The sequence below is a fragment of the Nannobrachium achirus genome (assembly GCF_963921795.1).
Source record: "Nannobrachium achirus genome assembly, chromosome: 19".
NCBI classification, from domain to species: Eukaryota; Metazoa; Chordata; class Actinopteri; order Myctophiformes; family Myctophidae; genus Nannobrachium; species Nannobrachium achirus.
In genome coordinates, this window is record NC_137826.1 from 9,586,707 (window position 1) to 9,606,715 (window position 20,009).

Below are 20,009 nucleotides of genomic sequence, written 5' to 3' on the forward strand. Positions count from 1 at the left end.
TCACGTGTGGCAAGATCGCGGTTCACTAGTTTTAGTAGGCTATAGTGTAGGCTTAGAAGCCTTTTCAGAAGTTAATTTAATGTTTTCCATTTAATGATTTCCTTTATCCTCATCTAATCTTGTGCTAATGCACGCAACTGTTTTTGCCAGGTTTTAAGGTCTTATTTTAGTTGTTTCTCATAAGCTTGCAACCCTCCTTGCCCATCGGCCCCCACCTTTGCGCACAGGTTCACCGGGAAATACGCGGTTGCGCGGCCCCCACCTTCACTTGATGCGGCCCACAGGTTAATACTGGAATACTGAATATATTATGGATTTCAGCTGTTACAATTCCAAACATGTACTGCTTTAATTCCGTCAGTCTAAATTAGTAGCTTAATGACTAGTATAGTAGTATTAAAAAAGTTAAAAAAAATGTATGCCCAATGTATTTGTATTTAGCTACATAAAGTTAACATGAGTATATAACTAAATGCGTTTGAAATTAAATCAAAATGTTACATTTCAGGATTCCAATTAAGAAATAACAAAAAAATATTCAGGATTCCAATTCAAAAGAAGCAAAAATAGCCGATCTACAAGCTCAAAACGCATCGCAGCGCGATGCGTTTTGAGCTTGTAGATCTGCTATTTTTGCTTCCATTGTTATGAGATACTAGAATGACAAAGTAGGACGTAGCAATATGCAATGTGGCCCTGGAGTGAAGGTGGAAATATAGTGGCCCTCGCCATCATCAAAGTTGACCACCCCTGATATAGATAGATAAAATAATGTTGTATTCATTCAGAATATTAAAAACAATTCTCAGCATATTACATTGTACCAGGATATAGCCTGCTTATGTAAATAGAAGCCATGTGGATGTGTCAACAGTGTGGCGTTTGCTACTCACAGATGCTGGAGTGAACACCGTCACTCATCATCAGCCGGTACCTGGGTGGGCCGGGGGGCCGGGCAGAACCTGCAGGCACCTCACCGATTTTCTGCCAAACACCACAAAAAGAGCAACTGTGTGTTTAGAGCTGACCCATGGGAAAGGCGGTTATTATTAAAAGTTTGTATGGACTTTTTTTTTTCTTCTTCTTCTTCTTCTTCTTCTTCTTTTTGCAGGATGTAAAGCAAGTCTGGTTGTGAAATATGACTAACAATAACTTTGTAGGTGCTATTGTGAACACAGATCATGTCCTCTGCCAAATTATTGGTTAAATGATAAGAATCAGCAGGTTTCAAGGCTATAACTTTTACAGACCTATAACAGTGTTTGCTGTTTGTCATTGTAGAACAGATAAAGACATACCTGTCAAGTTGTGTCAACATTGTGCTTTGTAAATAATGTACACATTATGTTAAGCCTAATATCCATTAGATATGGGGGGCGAGGGAGGCATGCTGATACATGTTTTGAGAGGACATGCCTTAAAAGCATGTTATACTCACCAGCACTTGAAGCACAGGTCTTCCCACGTCCACCCCCTCATTTTTGATCAGGGCCTACAGGACATATCAATCATCATCAACAGTGTTCAGCACCAATGTTTGCCATCTGCTTTTAACTAAATTTAGCAAGCAGGAAAAACTCAATTCAACTCAATCAATTATTTCACCCATTATGTTATTGTTGACACCTACCACAACGGCCCCCTCTGTTAATGTTACCGCCATCTTCTCAATGCTTCAATCAGCCCGACGGCTGATTAGCGTTTAAAAGACACTGGAAATCCTGAACTTGACGTTGATTGTTACCGCTACACGTATCTTGTGTTTTGGTTTGGTATTTTTACAACAGGGCTGATCGTTTCTCGCGAGACTTTACTGCTTTGACACTTCCTGGTTTCAGAAAGTTAAAGAAGGAATGGCCACCTACGTTACGATGTGTTGTGTTGTTTTGTCTTTTATTTTCAATCAAATAAACGGGAAAGGGTTGTTTATTTGTTTGAAATGTGTTAATTCAAAGATAAGTGGTTTTTTTTTATTATTCCGGTTATTCTGTCCACTGCATGATTTATTTTTCTTCTCCAGTCCCTTTTCCACTGAGGTCCTTTTCATTTTATTTTCATTTTATCTTCTTTTTGAATGCTTTTTCCCTTTTGATATTGATGATATCCTATGCAAAGTACTGTCTTCGTCTGTCTTTCAATGCCAGGCTCACATAAGATGGTTCCTGTGTAAATAAGCCGAAAATCCTACTATATACTATATGATCTCCTTTTAGTTGACCTTGTACCAGTGATTTTTACTGTCGTTAAAGTGAAACTATACCTTTTCCTATGCAACCCTTCTAAATCCTTAAATCAAATCAATCGATTGTTCACGGCCGGTGACGGACGTAACTGGCCGTTCCTTCTTTATTTAGCCGCCTTGGTTACCCCACGCATGCCGCCGCTCTGCCTTTTGCGAGCATAATATTCTAATCTTTGCGATAATAGCGAGCTGCCTACAACCGATCGAGTGGTTGTGGTTTCCATAATGGATCTCCCATGCGTCCGGTGGCAAGACCATGTTGCACAGAAGTGGACCAGACTGGATCCCGCACGTAAACAGTGTTTTACGTCTCTTCTGGAGATAGATGATGTTTTCCAGTTTGCTTTAACTCATACAAAGTGAGTTCTAGTGTATCTCTTCTCTTCATTTCACTTCACAAACTGGTCTAGAAGTGTTGTGCTGTATTTGTAAGACTTCTTTAATTGCTTTTGCTTAATCCAACTCCTAATCCTGGTGAATCATATTCATAACGTGGCAATGAAACTAAATGTACTTTCATATTAACCAACGTTTTCAGGCCAGGGACCCCCAAACTGATGGAGAGATGGAGCAGGGACCCCCTACCTTGTAGGGTGGGGGTGGGGCAAATATACAATACTATTGTATATTTATGTATACACTTGTGTTTCATGTATATAAACATACCACAGTGATGTTACTAGGTTTTCAATGTAATGGGTCCCCGGGACCCGCCACAGGTGGTCATTCAAATGGGTCCCAGAAAAGTTTTATGAGTCCTCAATACAATGTTTTCGAGCGCTGTGAGCTTGTAGATCGGCTATTTTCAAAATGTTTGCCTATTTCTTATATTTATTTTACAATTTGGCTAATGTTTGAACTTAGAACTAGGATTTCTAAATACACTAGGCTACAGACACCCATTTAATTATATTTATATCACTGGGACCCCAATTTATATTAAATTTTAAAATACTAGAGTACAAATGGAACAGGTCCATTTGGTTCCATTTGTTCACAGAGTTACAGACCCATAAAGTTCTATTTGGTTCCTAACTATCATTTATCTGGGGACCCCCTGGAACTCCCTCAAGGACCCAGGACCCCACTTTGAGAACCACTAGTGAATTCCAGGTTTAACTGATAATAAATCTTTACAGTGTTTATCTTACACAATACATTAAAAAACGAATTAAACTATCTAAACTAATATAGCAACTTAAGTAGAGGAAGTAAATTATTTTAACATGGACTCCAATGGAGGCGCATCCCCGGGACCCCAGGACCATGACATGAATGAGTCCCTGGGCGACTTGAATGAGTTTTTGATGCGGGATGCGCAAGTAATGACATCACACCATGTTGTTGTGCATTCAATACTATGCTATTAACATAATAGATTAATATATTCATGCTTTTATTTTAAACATGCATGTACAAGTGGCCGTTCCACTGCCATTTATAAACATACCTTTTTAACCTAGAACTAGAAAGCCTGGTGATGCGAGGTTAACCTAGAACCAATGTCTATATCAATCTAGCACTAACAATCTGTCAATTGCACAATAATCATGTATACAAGCTATTCAAGAGACATAATCATGTTTCTATACAGTATATATATATATATATATATATAGAGAGAGAGAGAGAGAGAGAGAGAGAGAATATATATAGAGATAGAGAGAAATTACTTTTTTTCTTCTTTTTTTTTAAATTAAAGGGGACCCCTGTTGAAGACCCCTGATTTAAAATTAAAAAGTGACTTTGGATTCCATTCAGGTCTTGTCTATTTCTCCCATCCAGTCAAGGGGATTTGGACCTTCTCTCCAGCATCTCCAAGTCACATTTCGTCCAGAAAGACCCAGAACAAGCAGCTAGTTGCAGGGAAAGGGGCAACTCTTGCTTCAAGACCAGAGACTACACAGGAGCTGCCCTGCACTACTCACAGGTTTGAACACACATGTAACCAAATGGACCCTTATGGTAATGTGTGTTATTTTCCGAGTTAGAAATAGATAAATGCACACTGAGGATTTTACTGTGTGCCCAACACTGTTAGCAGCCGCATGTAAATGACTTTTCAGACCGATTTGAAAGGAAGTTAGGGATTTACACTCTTTTAGGGCTTTCGGTATGACATGTTAGTGGTTTAGCAAGCAGGAGAAAAGGGTGAGGTGAATGCAGTTATTTAATAATGAATGAATTGCATTTTTATAGCGTTTTTCCAAGTGCTCAAAGCGCTTTACAATGGTTCATTCATTCATACATTGTGAGGTGAAGCGGCGAACAGTTGACGCCAGCGTCCTCACTTCCCTCATTTAGTTACATACAGTATATTCCTCAAATATAGAAGAAAGCGTTTTCAACTAAACCCCTCCTCAGTTTTTATGATCCTTTAATGGGCCCAGCTCTAGTGACCTCATCACCCCATTTAAATACCCAAGCTCTTTCAAAATGGGTTCATTTAAAAACGTTGTATTATTCAGCAGGTGTTAGTCAAGGGGAGTTGGAGGCAGATTAGCCCTAGAATGGCTTATATTCCATACTTTGCATGTATAACACATCTATAGAACACTTCTTTGTGGAGGGATTAATCCGTGCAGCATTTTAATTGGTGCCGTTCTACAGTATGTGTACAGTGGGGGTCAGCTCTTGTCTATCTTGTGTCATGTATCCATTTGTAAGTTCTGTCAGAGAACGCGTATTTACAGGGTTCCCACTGGCATGAAATTCCTGGAAATATTTTGAAATCAGAAAAATATTTTTCCTGTACTGGAAAAGTTTTGGAATTGATCAAGGGTCCTGGAAGATCCTGGAAAAAATAGCTATGCATTGTCTTTGGTTATTGATTTTGTTAATACCTCTGAAATGACAAATTAAACATTGGCCAAATTGTCAAATATTAGAGGCAGAAATTGTGAAAATAGCCGATCTACATGCTCACAACGCCTCGCGTTGCAAGGCGTTGTGAGCATGTAGATCGGCTATTATTTTCACAATAAAACCGTGTTATACAAAATTCCTCAACTCTTAGTGCTCGTCAGGGTGCCGGGGTCCCCAGTTCAAATATGATTATTTCGGGGGTCACGACCTGAAAAGGTTGAGAACCACTGGCATACACTGCCTGTCTTTGGGCATTGCACATAGGAGTAAGCCCATGTAAGACTCGTTATTGAGCTGAATTATTGTTACATAGTCGTGGAAATTGGGTTAAATATTCTGGAAAAGCTTTGGAAATGAATTGGTAAAAATGTGTGGGAACCCTGTATTTAGTCAAATATCTTGCTTTTCCTCGAGATTCACATAGACCACATTCTCAATCTCTTTACGAGATGGGATGCCATTCACACCACAGCAGCACTGAAGACATTTACTAAGTGTCCTTAAATTGAGAACATATGAGGCACACGAACTGGCAGGTGTGATTACAATGACCCCTGTCAGTTTGTCACAGCAATTAACTTTTGAGTGATTACACACAGCGTGACAAATTAAAATGCCACTGAGATTAATCCCTCCACGAAAATGCATTCAGCATTCTATATGGCTGTGTATGGAATACATGCAATGCAACATCAGTATCGTTTCCCATACTTCTACTTCTACTCCACTGCTTCTCGGATCCAAATGTTGTACTTTTACTCCACTACATTTATTTGAAAACTTTAGTTAGTTAGTGGGGGTTAGTTTAGTTAGTACTTTGCAGATATAAATGATTATATTATAATACAAACATTAAAGGACCAGGTCACCTCTGGGACAACCAGATCTTATTTTATTGTTGTGTGGGACACGATCAACACAATCCTGAATAATTTTTTGTGTTCAATCTGTATTTTTTAGATATGTTAGTATTTCAGCATGCTACAACTGGTCATATGACCAGTTGTAGCATGCCGAAATCGGCTGAAATACTAAAATATCTAAAAACACAGATTGAACACAAAAAATAACTCAAGATTGTGTTGATCGTGTCCCAAACAACAATAAAATAAGATCTGGTTGTCCCAGAGGTGACCTGGTCCTTTAACCACTTCAGCCCTATTTTATACATAGGCTATTTGAAAATAGGCGATCTACAAGCTCACAACGTGCGACACGTTGTGAGCTTGTAGATCTGCTATTTTCAAACATTTTTGTACTATTACTTTTGGTACTTTAAGTACATTTTTAATACCAATACTTTTGTACTTTTTACTCAAGTACATTTTGAATTCCATACTTTTACCTGTAAGGGTGCCCTCACACCAAAATACCTAGAGTGGAATCTGCCAATGCGTTTCAATGAGAATGTAGCGTTTTTTGCAGAAATCCTCTACTGGCAAAAAAAACGCTCCATTCTCATTGAAACGCATTGGCGGATTCCACTCTAGGTATTTTGGTGTGTGGGCACCCTAACACAGTATTTCTACATTGCAGTATTGATACTTTTACTTAGTAAGTAAAACATTTGTGTACCTTTTCCACCACTGCATGTGACAGGGCGTGTGTTTCGCGCCCCAGAGTTCAGAGCAGCTGTCTCTGTGCTATGCTAACCGCTCTGCAGCACTCTGCCATCTGCAGTGTTACCAGGTGAGATGCTGCTTCTCCAGTTGAAGTTTTACATGCTAATTATCCTACTACGAGTAATGATTTAAGACTTGTCATGTTACATCGTTAATGGCAGTGGTGTAATTACTTAATAAGTACTGTACTTAAATACAATTTTGTGGTATTTGTACTTTACTTAGTATTTCCAATACTCTTTTACTTCTACTCCACTACATCTCAGATCCAAATTTTGTACTTTTACTCCACTACATTTATTTGAAAACTTTAGTTACTATAGTTATACATGATGCAGACTATATAATATATATAGTGTATTAGTATATGTGTAATATATACTTTGCAGATATACATTATAATATCATAAAACATACATAAACCACTTTAGCCCTATTTTATACCTTGGCTATTTTGAAAATTGCCGATCTGCTATTTTCAAACATTTTACTTTTGGTACATTAAGTACATTTTGATGCCAACACTTTCATACTTTTACTCATGTACATTCTGACAATTGAGTACTTTTTCCACTGCTGTATACAAGTGCTGTATTGTTCCTCCATGTCTGTAGGCTACATTTCATTTTTTAATTCTTACTGCATAGTATTTTGCTGCACTCAAAATCAAACTTCCTCATTAAGTTAAACTTCTAGCTCTTGAGGTTCCTATTTTCTCGTCTCCTCAGGAATCTCTTGATGATATTGACAGGGCCCTGGTGTGTGGTTATCCCTCTCATCTGCAACCCAAACTACAGGGTCGTCGTGTGCAATGCCTCAACCATCTCTCTTTGAGTCAAAGGGGAAAGCCAGATCACCCTGAACCGAACCCGGGAGATACGAGAGGAACCGGAGACGGAACAAATGTAAAACCAGACAACGGATCCATTCATAACGGCCAACCATCCAGCATTTCTCCAGGAGTAGCCGTTTCCTTCAGCCCAGAGAAAGGGCGACACCTTGTGGCAACGGAGAGAATAACACCCGGACAGGTGATTCTTGAAGACAGGCCATATGGCTGTGTCCTCATACCGTGGACGGAGGAGATGAGAAAGAACGAGAGGAGGACGGAGACCAAGGAGAGAGTGTTGTTCGGGACAGAGGACCGGCACTGTCACAGGTGTTTGAGTGAGACGCTGTGTCCTGTGCCCTGTGAAGGTTGCAGCTACAGCCGTTACTGTTCAAGTGAGTGTCGGCGAGAGGCGTGGGCGGAGCATCATCGCTGGGAGTGTCCGCTTGGACCGCCGCTGATGGCACTGGGCGTGATGTCACAGCTGGCCCTCAGGGTCACACTGAAGGCGGGGTTAAAAGGTGTCCAAAGTGCCAGGGAGCCAGTGAAAGACGGGGACAGTAGTTATAAACCACCAGTCACAGAGCCCGGGACCGAATGTTCAATTACGGGTACTTCACATGACAGTGTTAATATCCAGCAATCATCCATGCATTACGGCGACTCATACCCGAGCGTCTACCACCTGCTGCATCACATCAATAGCCACAGTCCCAGTCTGCGTTTCCTCTGCGCTGTTACCGCGGCGGTGCTTTACATGCAGCTCAGCAGGGCAGGGCCTCCGCCTGTGTCCTGGGACCTCAGGGCATCCTCTGTGACGAACAGCCAACCGCAGGGCCCGGAAGCTGTGGAGGAATCTGTAGCTTGGAGTCCAGAGCTGTGGCTGATGGGAAGTGTAGTGTTGAGGCACCTGCTGCAGCTCAGGTGCAATGCTCAGGCAATAAGCATGCTCCAGGATACAGGTGAGTCAAAGATACAAGTAAAGCTAAAAGAAAATACTTCTGATTTGGACTCATTTACTGCCCCAACCCGAGAATCCAGAGAAAAGGACGTTGTTTCAGGCCACCAGGCCCAAGAAACCAGAAGAGAATTTAATCCACAACTTTCCAAAGTCCCATTGTGCATTGCGCAGAAGATGTGGGGCAGCTTCCGGCGTCACAGCCGATTGTGATCTACAAGCTCACAACGGCTGCATCTGCGACGCGACTTGAGCTTGTATTTCTGCTGTTAACCGGAAGTGTCCCGCAGATAATGCTACAGATAATTCTCGCGGAAACAGGTGGATAGGCTTTAATCGATTTAAAACAATCGAAAGTATAATCGCAGATGTTCGCTTCCGGTCCCATTTGATAGACTGACATTTCCGTTTCCGGCCGGAAATGGAACAGGGTGACTCTGTCAAATGGGACCGTTAGCTTACTGTGTAAACACAGCTAAAGCTAGCTCGGCAATGTATGCATCGTTTTGCAAGCGATTTCTCCCATTTTACCAAAGAAACACGGAATGCTACCATCCCATTTCAAAACTACTGAAATTTTCCATTCGTCTCGTCTCTGCCTCCCAGGTGTGACAAACTCCGCGGTCCAATCCAGCCAGGAAATCCGGATAGCCACGGCGATATTCCCGACACTGAGTCTTCTGAATCACTCCTGCTCCCCAAACACAAGCCTGGCGTTCAGCCTAGGAGCCGGTGCACCCAGCTTGTCCCACTCTGTAGGTTCTGGCCCAGGTGTGACGTCCTGTCCCAGCGAGCGCATGGACGGATTCAGCAGCAGCGCCCGTGGTGTCACCATCACTGTCAGAGCATCCAAAGACATCGCTCCTGGACAAGAGATCCTGCACTGCTATGGTAAGAAAAGGTTTGTCTGTCTAAATATTTGTGCTAATCATGCTGCAGTGTTATTTCCTGATCTGGTGTCTTGTCATGGGTACACTATAACACTGTTTGCCAAACAGTGGGTCGTGATAATCAAAATCCATTATCCTGGTGCGGAACATTTGCCCAAAAATAGCAGATCTACAAGCTCACAACGTGTCGCGTCATGACGTGTTGTTAGCTTGTAGATCACAACATTTTGGCAAAGACATTTGATAGAGAGACTGTATCAAGTACGTATATTATAAGTACCTTTTACTAATCATAGAGGGTTTAACTGGTACCGGATATGCAGCTTGTCAAATAAAAGGTGAATTGATCCCAGTGCATGATGGAGCACGATATCACGATAAATTGAATCTCCACGATTATCGTGAGTGTTTTTTTATCATGATAAACGATAATCTCGTTATCGTCCCAACCCTGGCCATTGGGAAAATCGGGACAACTCCCGAACGGCCGCTTCATTCCCGGCCGGTCCAGGACGGCCATTAGGAAAAAATTAAAAATAAAATGTCTGCCTTCGTTCCATTTTGGGGGCTGGGCGGCCAACAAAGTAAATCGTCACTGTCGGACAGAAACCTTGTATCTCCAAGTTTCAATGTATACATTTTTTTCGCAAAGCAAAGCCCTGCTTCATCATACAAGGCCGTTGCACAAAAGTAGTGAAAACAGCCGATCTACAAGCACACAACGCCTCGCACCGCGAGGCGTTGTGTGCTTGTAGATCTGCTGGTTAGTAGGCTAGTTTAAATCATTTTTAAAATGATAAATACAAAACAAACGGTTTTGGACATACAAGGTTTCCACCCGACAACGACGAAATACAACTCGTGTACAATAATTGGCCCACTGGCTTGTCACTTGTCATGATCTGAAATGGCAAATCTTTGAGTAGCAGCAGCGCTATAGAGAGACTGAGAGAGATCTCTCTCTATAGTGCGCAATGAGGGCCTCTCCAACTCTCTTTCCCGGGCTGAATCAGGGGCCCAGCATGTCCCTACTGTACACCCACCCCGTCTCTCGTCCTTCAGGTCCTCACAGCAACAGGATGGCTATGTGTGAACGTCGGCGCCTCCTGCAGGAGCAGTACTGTTTCCTGTGCATGTGTGAGGCGTGTGTCCAGCAACAGGAGGGGGCAGAGGAGATGTCAGAGGGCAGTGGGCAGGGGCCATGCGCGCAAGGCCGGCCAGGTGGCTCTGGACTGCAGTGTGGCAAGTGCAAAGGCCCTCTCAAGGTGGATGTCGATCACCAGTTCTATTCATAACTTTTTATTTGTTCTTATCCACCTGTTTCCGCGGGAATTTACTGTAGAATTATGTGTGAGTCCGGGGAACAGCTGCCATAGAAGCTCACGTCGCGTTAGGGCATTCACGAATAGTGATTTTTTTAGTATTCGAATTATTCGACCTCAAAGTATTCGAATAGTCGAATATTCGACTGGACTGGCCAAACTGTCAAATATTAAGTAAGCAAGAGGCGAACACGAGGCGTTGTGAGCATGTTGATCTGCTATTTTCACAATATTTATCTGCGGAACCGAGTCAAATTAAATGTAATACCGACAATTCCAAGTGCTTGTCAGGGTGGGGGTCCCCAGTTCAAATATGTTTATTTTGGGGGTCACGGCCTAAAAAGGCTTGAGAACCCCTGGTATAGAGCATTAACAAATTCATCCACCAGGGGCATTAACAACTCATTCTTATTACTTCCTATCTAGCCAAGCTTTATAAACTATATATATATTTAAAAAAATATATATATATTCGACAACGTCGAATAGTGACTTTGATATTCGAATATTTGATGAATGCCCTACGTCGCGTTGCAGATGAAACCGTTGCAAGCTTGTAGATTACGCTTGGCTCGGCTCGGCTGCGACCCCAGAACTGCCGTCCACCTTCAATGCAATGCACGATGGGACGCTGGAAACCTGTGGATACCATATACTGTATATATACATGCAGTCATGCAGTGTATATCACTGTACATGTTTTGTTTTTACACAAACAACATTCACTTAGTACACATCTTTTCCCCCAATTCCACCCCACTTCACTTGGAACGTTTTTTTTGTTTGTAAGAAACCTTCCAATCTCCATTTACAGGAGCACATAGTTGTCAGCATTTTTAATTTTATTGTATTTGTTATTTTTAAAATTGCAAGTGTCAGCCAACTCACTCGCAGCCTTCTTGCCGTTTCAGAAATGCGATGTGCAAGAAGGGGTCAAATATATTTGTGCACAGTCATCCTGCGGTCAGCATATATCTCCCTCCGAAGTGAGCCGCAGATTGCAGCAAGTGAGGAAACACTTGGAGAAAGCAGTGAACCTCATGGAGAGAGACAGACCAGGTGCGTGGTGACAAATACTTTTCACGCACACAGAACATTTGCCAAAAATAAGCTCTAGGGATCGACCGATTATCGAAACAGGCTATAATCGAAGTCGATATTCATAACATGTATTAATATCGCAAAATATCGATATTATTTATTTATTTTTTGCATATTGGTTACTGATTTTCACAGATTTCCTGCTGCGGAATACGTTTTTAACGCTATTCTAGTATGTGGCGACTAGATGTGAGCCTCTAGACATTTAGGATGGGAAAAATATATAAATGACCACTATTTCAAATTGGGGGATACTTTTTTTTCTTTTTTTTCTTTTTTATATCGGTTCATAATATCGGTTATAGGCCTCTTTGATCATGACTTATCGATATCGAAATCGAACATGAAAATCCCATCATTATCATTATCATTATTTTATGCTTTAACTATTGAAAAATAGCAGATATACAAGCTCACAGCGCGGCACCGAGTGCCGCGCTGCAAGCTTGTAGATCTGCTATTTTTGAAAAATCGTGAAAAATAGAATTTTGACCCAATTCTATAAGTGTCTTTTGAATCCTTCTAAGATTTTTTGAAAAACCTATGTTTCTATTTCAGAAATCTGGCTATAGCCATCGTCAAAGAAAAGGTCCTTTTCACTTAAATGGAGCTCCGTTAGTCTGTTCTTGAGAGACTACAGTACAATGTCAGTGGTTCTCAAACCTTTTCATGTGAAGGACCCCCAAAATGATATGTATTTGGCCACGGACAACCATCTCAAAATATTTAGTTCCAGGGACCACCCAGAAGCAAAATTTGAGTTACAAACGTTGGCTTTGAAAATACATATATTCAACGATTTGCACACATTTTCACGACTTTTTTCAAAAATAGCTGATCTACAAGCTTGCAGCGCGGCACTCGGTGCCGTGCTGTGAGCTTGTATATCTGCTATTTTTCACTGGTTAAAGCATTCAATAATTCTAGGCCTAAATGGGTTTTAATTTGCTTTCAGACGAGGCCCTGAGGTTGCTACAGGGGACCACAGTGTCTCAGGCGGCGCTGATCCTCACAGAGAGTCACCCGTTACAGGGGGAGGTCGCTGATGCCATGGCCAGAGCACACGCAACAATGGGTGAGGAAGGGACGGTCGCACCTATCCACGGGTGCATTTTTATTTTCTGTTTTAATCCTTCATTTACCCAGGGAGGTACTGTAGCTACGCCAGGCACACGGACACGCCCCAGAAAGAACAACATATAGCATCTAATTGCATCCACATCCAATCCGATCTTTTGCTATCTATACCATGAGCAGTTTATGAACAAAGAAAAAATAACGCACATCCTCGTCTTCGGTGCGGAGCTAAAACTGCCAACGCAGCAATACTAGGAACAAAGAAGGTAGCTCGCACTCACTTTCTGGTCGCTCCAAACTTTTTTATTAACAAGAATACAAAAATATAAACGTTTCGACCTGTTACGGTCTTCTTCAGTATAAATATATACGTTTATATTTTTGCTGCTTGTTAATAAAAAAGTTTGGAGCGACTAGAAAGTGAGTGCCAGCTACCTTCTTTGTTCCCAGTTTATGAACAAAGCCACACAAATCCCAGTGCAGTGTTCAGTGGTGAAGCTGCACTATACAGGCTGCTTACTGTACTTGTGTGCAAGTCATAGTCTGCTACGCTTTATTTGGCCAAATGGAAACAGTGAACTTTATAAATACAATAAATTCACTGATAAGAAAATAAATGCTTCACAAGAGCAGTGTAGAGGCATTTAAACCAAACCTCTAATGGTGAAGGCCTAGGGTGTCTTGACTCCGTTATTTTCCAATAAAAAAGAAGAGAGCAATTGAAATGCAACGAAAAAATATTTATTGTCTTCCAAAAATGTCCAGATAAATAATTAAATGTCCAAAAATTGTAATTCAATAAATAATAAGGTCAAAAACTGTATGCCTCCCTCACCTCCACCAAACATTTCTTTGTTCTATTGTTACCCAGAAAGAAATGACAAGTACCCTTAAAACCAGCTTCCATACTTCCTGTCCAGCCTTTCAAAGTACATGCTATCTTAACATGGCCAGGAAGCTTTTAGTTTGAAAGGGAAAAGGAACTGCTTAAAGCTAACTAAATTGACATGACACATTTTAGCATTATTCCATATCTGGAGGAGGAGAGGTGGGATCTACAAAATACCAAATTACAATAACGTCATATGTTTTCCAAAATAATATTTTCTATTTATGAAAACAAAAACTAAAGTAACAAAGTGGACAAAACCAAAAAACTAAAACTGGCTCCAACAAGCAGTGTTGTTGTAACCAGGAGATGTTATGTAAAATATTGATATACAGTACATATACATTGGATATGACCAAACGTTCATGCTCTTCATGAGGTATGGTTGTATATGCTATGACGGTGCACCCAGTCGGTGCACCCGAGTTGCTAAAGGAGCTTCTCTGCCCTGCCAGTGTCCTGTTGCTGGGGATGAGAGGATAAATAGTTGAGTGGTGCCTGCTGCTGGACATTGGGGATTCTACAGTCCTCTCACTTTCTGGTCTCCACTCTGCTGTTGCTGTAGGTGACTGGAACGGTGCAGCTTCTCAGCTGGAGCGCAGTGCTGTAGCCATTCACGCCCAGTACGGAGAGGACAGCATTGAGATGGGCCGACAACTCTTCAAGCTGGCTCAGCTACACTTCAATGGGTTAGTACAGTGATTCAGTGGGTTAGTACAGTGATTCAATGGGTTAGTACAGTGATAAAATGGGTTAGTACAGCGATTCTCAAACATTCTCATGTCAAGGACTCCCATTTGAAAATATTTGGTGCCATAAAAGAACATTTGTAAAATAATAAATCACACCCAGTGTGAAGTGAGCGGTGCTTTTTAATTAGTTAATTTCATTAAGCGTCCCACGAAGCTTGGCAAAATGAGCCAAGTGTGGGATATACTGTATATCCTGCTTGTTGTTAACCTTTGCACAACAGAAAAGTGAAGCTTTTGGTCATGCTTCACTGGACATCACAACATAGAATATAAATGGCAAGACGGAATTCAGTTCCCAGTTCAAAATGTACTTGAGTAAAAGTAAGAAAGTATTGTCATCAAAATGTACTTAAAGTACCAAAAAGTAAAAGTACAAAATGTTTGAAAATAGCAGATGCAACACGTTGTGAGTCTGTAGATCGGCTATTTTCAAACAGCCTAGGTATAAAATAGGGCTAAAGTGGTTAATGTATAATGTTTTATAATATTCTAATGTTATGCTAATAGTCTAAGTTTTCAAATAGTAAAAGTACAATATTTGGATCCGAGATTTAGTGGAGTAGAAGTAAAAGTATTGAAAATTGGAAATAATCAAGTACAAATACCTCAAAATTATAGAGTACTTAAGTAAATGTACTTAGTTACTTAACACCACTGCTCGCGTCAGTGCAACCACACTTGCAATTTTCCAGAATTGCACCTTTCTAGTTTGTATTAGATTTGCCATTATTCATTTGTGTTGATTAGCTGCAACTTCGTTGCTTACAATACTTGCCTGCTATGATTTTATATGGACCTGAACCTTAAAACAAACTACAAAAGAGTGCACATCTTCCCTTTTCTACATACTAAACACTGGTTGTCAAAGTGGGGTCCGGGGACCCTCAATGGTCTTTGGTGGATTCCAGGGGGTCCCCAGCAAAATGAGAAGTTTGAATACCATCTACAAGCTCACAATGCATTGTGATGCGACACGTTTGTACTTATGTACTATGTATTGTACAGAGTCATGGGTGTACCAATGCGCAGGCATAGACAGCAGTCAGCTTACATTTGTTGGGAGGATTTTATGCCTTTATTGATAGGACAGTAGACAGACAGGAAATGAGGAGTGACACGCAGCAAAGTTCGTCGGGATCAGGATTCCAACCCGCGACACCCTGTCAGGCTGGCATTGCAGCCTAGGGTGCCCGGACCGTCTCCCTCCGGCAGCCCGGGCCAGCAGTCAGCCTAAATTTAACACAAGCATAATGTTTTTAGTAACTTTAACAACAGCTGTGTTGCTTATATCACAGTGCACTGCTAAGGTCAGCCATGTGTTTTTATCCTGCTGTAGATTCTAACCTGAACTGGAAAACAAACTACAAAAAAGGTTACAAGATTAATGTGTGCCCTCTGCTGTGGATATTTTAAACAAGAACATTACAAAATAACCCTACCACCCAACCCCCACAGCTCATGATCACTGTTGCTGTTGTTATGGGAATGTATTTTTTATGAGATGTGTATTTTATGTAGGCCTATTAGTTGTGTTTTTATCGTCTGTTGTATGCTGTTTGCCAGAGTGCCAAAGGCAAATTAGCATTTTATGTAACATCTAATGGATAACATCTTTACAAAAGCCGCCTGGAATTTCCTCCCCCTTTAGCGTGTCGCAGCAGCAATCACAAATGTTCTGTGATTGCTGTAGTGATGTATTAAAAGAAGCTACATTGTGCGGATGTTCCCTTTTTACATTTATTTATATTTAAGAATCTGCACAATCTGCACGGCAAAAGTTTTGAAAGTTTTGTGAGTTGAGAATGCCAATCGTTTGGACTCTTGAGAATACATTTAGCCAATGGAGAGGCAATTTGATAACCTGAAATCTGATTTGCTCTGTTCAGCTGTTTTCTTTTCACCATATGCTGAATGAGCACCCACGTCTGGATTCCGGGCTGGCAATTTGATACGGTCTAAATGAAATCAATCCAAACATACAATTCCTAAAGGAATACGCGAAGTTAGTACAAGCACGAAGTTGAAAATGTATGACTTCTTGTGTTGCTCCAACATTTGTATATAATATGTATTTAACTCATTTACTGCGTATGACAAGTTTGACAAGTTATCTAAATGGGTCCACTCTGCGTATGACGAGTAAGACGAGTCATAAATATGCTGTAATCGCTATAAAAAAAAAATGTATGATCGCCGATCCGCCATGTTTTTTTCCGCTGTAGAGCCGCGTGAAGCAGAAACGGACGTCCAGACCGGATCAGGGGGGCGGGGCTACCAATCCCCTGTATCCTGTCTCCGAGCGCATTCACTTCTATGTTACGCAATAACCACGTGGCATCCAAACTGTTTCGCTATGGAAAATGGAGGGCTGTTGTTTTTTGTCACTAGAGCGATACTAGAGCGAACGCGATCGGTGAACCATCACGCACGAGATGCGCGCACGTGCCCACGTTAAACGTAGGCAAAATCCTGACGGTGTGGAACATTAGAAGGGTTTTAAAATAGCAGTAAATGACTTAATGTGATATCAGTCCACCTTGTCTTGTGAAATCTATAAACTACCACATGTAACATCATTGTGAAACAGCACTAACAGTGTTTTAAAAAAAAATACTTTCAGTCTGGCATTCCTATTTTGGGCATGTCATTATTGTAGATTGGCTATTTTCTCTATTTGTCATGCAACAAAGTATAGGGCTTACAGTAAGTGTCTGAAAAATACTTGAGTATTGTGTATTTGTGGGGTTTCAGCTTCTGTCAGATGTAAGATTTTCTTCCATGGGCAAAATGTTGGGAACCACAGTCTGCTTCAGACAGTTCTGAAAACACCCTGGAGAAGAAAAATAAACTTGGCTGAAACCATGCTGCTCAACACCTCTAATTACCCCCTGCACTGATGTTAACCAGTAAACCTTCTAGTCTAACTCTGAGTTCTTTGGACCACTTTTATTTCTATCTACACACATCCGTTTGCGCTTTTAGATCTGTTTTTCTCACTAATGTGGGTCCCGGGCAAACGTCTAATCTCTCTTTTGGGTCTCGACCTGAAATGTTTGGGAACCACTGCTCTAGACTAATTAATCTGGACCTGAGTAGGCGCTGTACTTGGATCACTTTTATTTCTGTCTACACCAGGGGTCTTCAACAGGGGTCCGGTTTATATTAACCACTTGAACCCTAGCATCCTTATTCGTAGAACTTTAGCCAAAAATATTTTCGGCAAAGACGTTTAGTGTAGAGGGGAAAAAGATCAAAATAAATACAGAGTGAAAGGTGAAGTTATGTATTGTCGATTCAAGTGGTATACGTATCTGAAAACACAAATTGACATGAATCCAAAATACACTGATGATCGTGCTGTCAAACAATGAAACTACGTATATGGAATCTATGAAAAGGTTGTGGGGGTCCCTGCTTCATCTCTCTCTCTCAACTAAGGGGTCCTTGGCCTGAAAACGTTTGAAGACCCCTGGTCTACACCAAATTGGGGTTTGAAGTGGCTAATACTTTGTCCCTGTGTTTCTCAGTGGTGCCTTAGGAGCAGCCCTGTCTGTCATCCCCAGAGCCAGGAGACTCCTGTGCCTCCACTGTGGCCCTCAGTGCCCTGAACTACAAGAGCTACAAGCCATGGAGGACTGCCTGCAAGCATAGTCTTATGTAAATAAATACAACATACCGTACCTTGTTTATTTTTGGGGACCCTTATGAAGACCTTTGTACAGTCCAGGGACGTAGCCAAGGGTGGGCCTGGATAGTCCTAGGCCCACCCATTTCGTTTTTGTGTCCACCCAAAAATAACAAAAATATTTGCGGCGTGATGCAGCGATGCACGGCTATCTAGGAAGCAAAGAAAGACACCACAGTTTGATTCGCTCATAGCTCAGTCAATTATGAAGCGATTTCTAAAAGTTTCAAACGTCTCCATATTGCTTGGGAAGTCCACTTCCAATGTTGGCTATTTTAAAGGTGATACACCATGAAATTTCACTTTTCCTATTTTAAAACCTTTTTTTGGGGTCCCACTAGCACCTTCTATCCTCACAAAGTCCCATTTCTGAACATTGTGTCTTTCTCTGGTTTTGGGAAGGCGGAGGTTAAAAGCATCCCACGGGTTCTCAAAACAGGCTGTCCAGATTTGCTGCCGTCGCTGACGTCATCGACGGCCGTTTTTGAAGTTTTTATATTTATTGTTTTTGTTTGTAAAGTCGGACACAATCTTCAGTCTTGTCTTGCACACTGCTGGTAAGGAGCCAGCGATTGAAAGAGTTAGAAATGACATGTAGCTTCAGCTCTTGGCCTTGAGGTGGCAGCAATTACCCTTTGACAAATTCAAAGTCTCTCAGACATATTAAATCAGGATGGGGCCTTTACCAGTGTGTGAACCATAGGTGTGAACAGAGGGGGCATGGTTTGGAACACATGGATTGGCTTCTTGAACTGACTTGAGAATGTATCGTTCTGAAGCTAAATAAAATGTGCTAAATGTTTTATGACTGTCGTCCCTTTTTTATAGCTGTCCATAATACTCTACGTCAGTATGGGCACACTTTTCATGTCCCAAGAATACATGGGCACACCAACATAATACGGGGATGTAAATATCATCACTTTCGGGAAGAAACCTTGTATCTCCAAGTTTCAAATTTGTACGTTTCTTCGCAAAGTAAAGCCCTGCTTCATCATACAAGGCTGTCGCACAACAGTAGTGAAAACAGCAGATCTACAAGCACACAACGCCTCGCACCGCGAGGCGTTGTGTGCTTGTAGATCGGCTGTTTTCATCGGCTGGCTGCTTGTAGATCGGCTGTTTTCATCGGCTGGTTTCAAGGGGCACACTTGACCCTTCTCAGGGACACACCAAAGGTCCCCAGGCACAGTGGTTGAGAAACACTGCTCTACATAAATGTGTTTATGCTGCACATGAAGGTTAATACAAGCCACTGGTACGTACACTGAAGCATGAATGAACGCTGAGCATGAATAAGCACTGAGGACAATTACGCTTAAAGGACAATTCCGGACTAGTACTTTCCTTACCGTTATCTGACGTTATTCCATCCACTAACTGGTACTAGAGGCGGAAAAGAATTCTAGCGCTCTGAGCAGGGAGGTGGGGTCTAGCGTCCGTCCGTTTACAACAAGGGTTCATATTTTAGATTGTAATTGGAGAAAAGAAAAAGTGAGTGTTAAAATGTTTTCATTTGCTTCGTTCTATTGTTTTATCGCGTTTACCGTGCTAAAATGTGGGGCATGTGTACGCATTGGGGCATGCGTACAAGTGGCTAAATATGTCTTTTTAGACACAATAAGCCAGCAGTTTCTTTATTGCTATTTACAGTAGCACTTCTAGCCCCCATTAGTCACATCCAACCATGAAAGGTTGCTTTGTATCTTGGGAATGGGCTTATTCTGTGTAAAATTACATATTTAGCCACTTGTACGCATGCCCCCAACCACTGAAA

The 20,009-nt window shown here is 41.4% G+C and overlaps 2 protein-coding genes across 2 annotated transcripts in view; one reads left to right on the plus strand and one right to left on the minus strand.

Annotated features, from left to right (window-relative positions):
• The window catches only part of LOC308304584 (replication protein A 70 kDa DNA-binding subunit-like), a 136,830-nt gene extending 135,068 nt beyond the window's left edge, over positions 1 to 1,762 (minus strand). Inside the window, exons 1-3 of the mRNA XM_080749212.1 lie at positions 1,631 to 1,762; positions 1,439 to 1,492; positions 894 to 984 (exon numbers count right to left, since the gene is read on the minus strand). Of these exons, the coding sequence (XP_080605338.1) occupies positions 894 to 984; positions 1,439 to 1,492; positions 1,631 to 1,663 (178 nt within the window). The 5' untranslated portion in view covers positions 1,664 to 1,762. The remainder of the gene's footprint in view (positions 1 to 893; positions 985 to 1,438; positions 1,493 to 1,630) is intronic.
• Positions 1,763 to 2,467: 705 nt separating this feature from the next.
• Positions 2,468 to 18,198, plus strand: smyd4 (SET and MYND domain containing 4; the record flags this gene model as incomplete). Its single annotated transcript, XM_080749213.1, has 10 exons — positions 2,468 to 2,601; positions 4,028 to 4,172; positions 6,707 to 6,796; positions 7,458 to 8,520; positions 9,123 to 9,407; positions 10,469 to 10,671; positions 11,682 to 11,787; positions 12,785 to 12,904; positions 14,361 to 14,484; positions 18,075 to 18,198. The coding sequence occupies 10 exons, from the start codon at positions 2,468 to 2,470 to the stop codon at positions 18,196 to 18,198; spliced, it is 2,394 nt and encodes a 797-aa protein (XP_080605339.1).
• Positions 18,199 to 20,009: the final 1,811 nt, after the last annotated feature.